This window comes from Etheostoma spectabile, chromosome 14 (assembly GCF_008692095.1).
Source record: "Etheostoma spectabile isolate EspeVRDwgs_2016 chromosome 14, UIUC_Espe_1.0, whole genome shotgun sequence".
In the NCBI taxonomy this organism is placed as follows: Eukaryota; Metazoa; Chordata; class Actinopteri; order Perciformes; family Percidae; genus Etheostoma; species Etheostoma spectabile.
Window position 1 is genome coordinate 17,390,491 of NC_045746.1, and position 1,619 is coordinate 17,392,109.

At 39.4% G+C, this 1,619-nt stretch overlaps 1 protein-coding gene across 1 annotated transcript in view; it reads left to right on the forward strand.

The window, feature by feature from the left end:
• The window catches only part of rragcb (Ras-related GTP binding Cb), a 5,399-nt gene that overhangs the window by 1,354 nt on the left and 2,426 nt on the right, over positions 1 to 1,619 (forward strand). The window contains exons 2-3 of the mRNA XM_032535323.1: positions 577 to 780; positions 877 to 1,076. Of these exons, the coding sequence (XP_032391214.1) occupies positions 577 to 780; positions 877 to 1,076 (404 nt within the window). The remainder of the gene's footprint in view (positions 1 to 576; positions 781 to 876; positions 1,077 to 1,619) is intronic.

Sequence of the window (1,619 nt, forward strand, 5' to 3'; positions counted from 1 at the left end):
TAACGAAAAAATGTCCCCGTCGTGGGATGAATAAAGTATAATCTAATCTAATTTAATCTAATAGAGTATTTCACCCTGTTTCTTAAGGTCTCCTAATAGGGTATGCAACATTGTTTGGGCTGAAAATTGCCCTGGTGCTGTTATAATGGTCCTGATGCCACCCTGTTATTTGGGCCTGGATTTTCTACCTTATATGGTCTGCTCATAAATATATTTAGATGAGTTGTGCGCTGATTGGTTGAGCAAAGCACATACACACACAGTTGAGACGATACAGCAGGTCTCATATTTCAGACACTGCAGTGTAATACATTTCTCTTCTGATATTGCATTACTAATTTCACTTCTGAGACTTTTATTTATTTTTATATATATATATACTGTATGTAGCAGTAGAATAATAACAGAATGTCAATAGGAAGTTAATAGAGTACAAAACATATAATATAAAGGGTAATAAGTAACAAGATTTTAGGCAAAATGTAGACTAAGAGAATAAAGACTGTGTGAATCAGAGAAGACATTGAAAGTAACAACGTTGGACGGAGACAATAAACCTTCTGCACCTCTGACCAGGTTGTATTCCACAAGATGTCACCCAATGAGACGCTGTTCCTTGAGAGCACCAACAAAATCTACAAGGACGACATCTCCAGCACTTCCTTTGTCAACTTCCAGATCTGGGACTTTCCTGGCCAGGTGGACTTCTTTGATCCCACATTTGACAGCGAGATGATCTTCAAGGGAACAGGCGCTTTGATCTTTGTCATCGATGCTCAGGTAGGATGATATTAGTTTAAACTGAAAAAGAACAATGCGGGTTTTAAAGGCTTCCTGGGTGAGCTGAATGAACACGTCATCTTTTGCTGTTGTTAGGATGACTACGTCGAGGCGCTCGGGCGCTTACATCTCACCGTATCCAAGGCCTACAAAGTGAATCCAGACATCAACTTTGAGGTGTTCATCCATAAAGTAGACGGTCTGTCAGATGACCACAAAATAGAAACACAAAGGGACATTCATCAGAGGGCCAATGATGATCTGGCAGATGCCAGCCTGGAGAAGCTTCACCTCAGGTGAGTGTTTGACACGTCTGCACAGGTTAGGTATTTTAGCTGCAAGACTTAGCTGCAGATCACTCCTATAACATGTTCACTTTTATGATTGTGGTCTGAGGAGCTATTCACATTGTACGCACAAGCGGCATTGCTGCGCTATGAAACTCATTATTGTCAACAGCTGGCGCGATGGATTGCATTCACAACAGTGAGTGCATTTCTTAAAACATTTGGTGTAAACTGCACCGCATGGTGACTGACCTGCAAAAGCGTGTATCTTGCTGGAAATCTTTTGTTTATGTTTTAAAAACAAGTCTTTACCAATGACCCAATCAAACTGACAAGTCCTCACGCTATTGTTTATACCAATATAGTGAAAGTGCTTTGTGTACTTCTGTAAGTATAGTGTAATAACCAATGCACATAAAAGGGAGCACTATTCCCTATGTGACACATTATTATTTTCTTGAAATCAAATCAAAATTTATCTTCTTTTGTATTAAAAAATTAACAAAACTCTGGTGGATTTCTGAGGAGCTAGACTATCTGTCCAATCTGAGT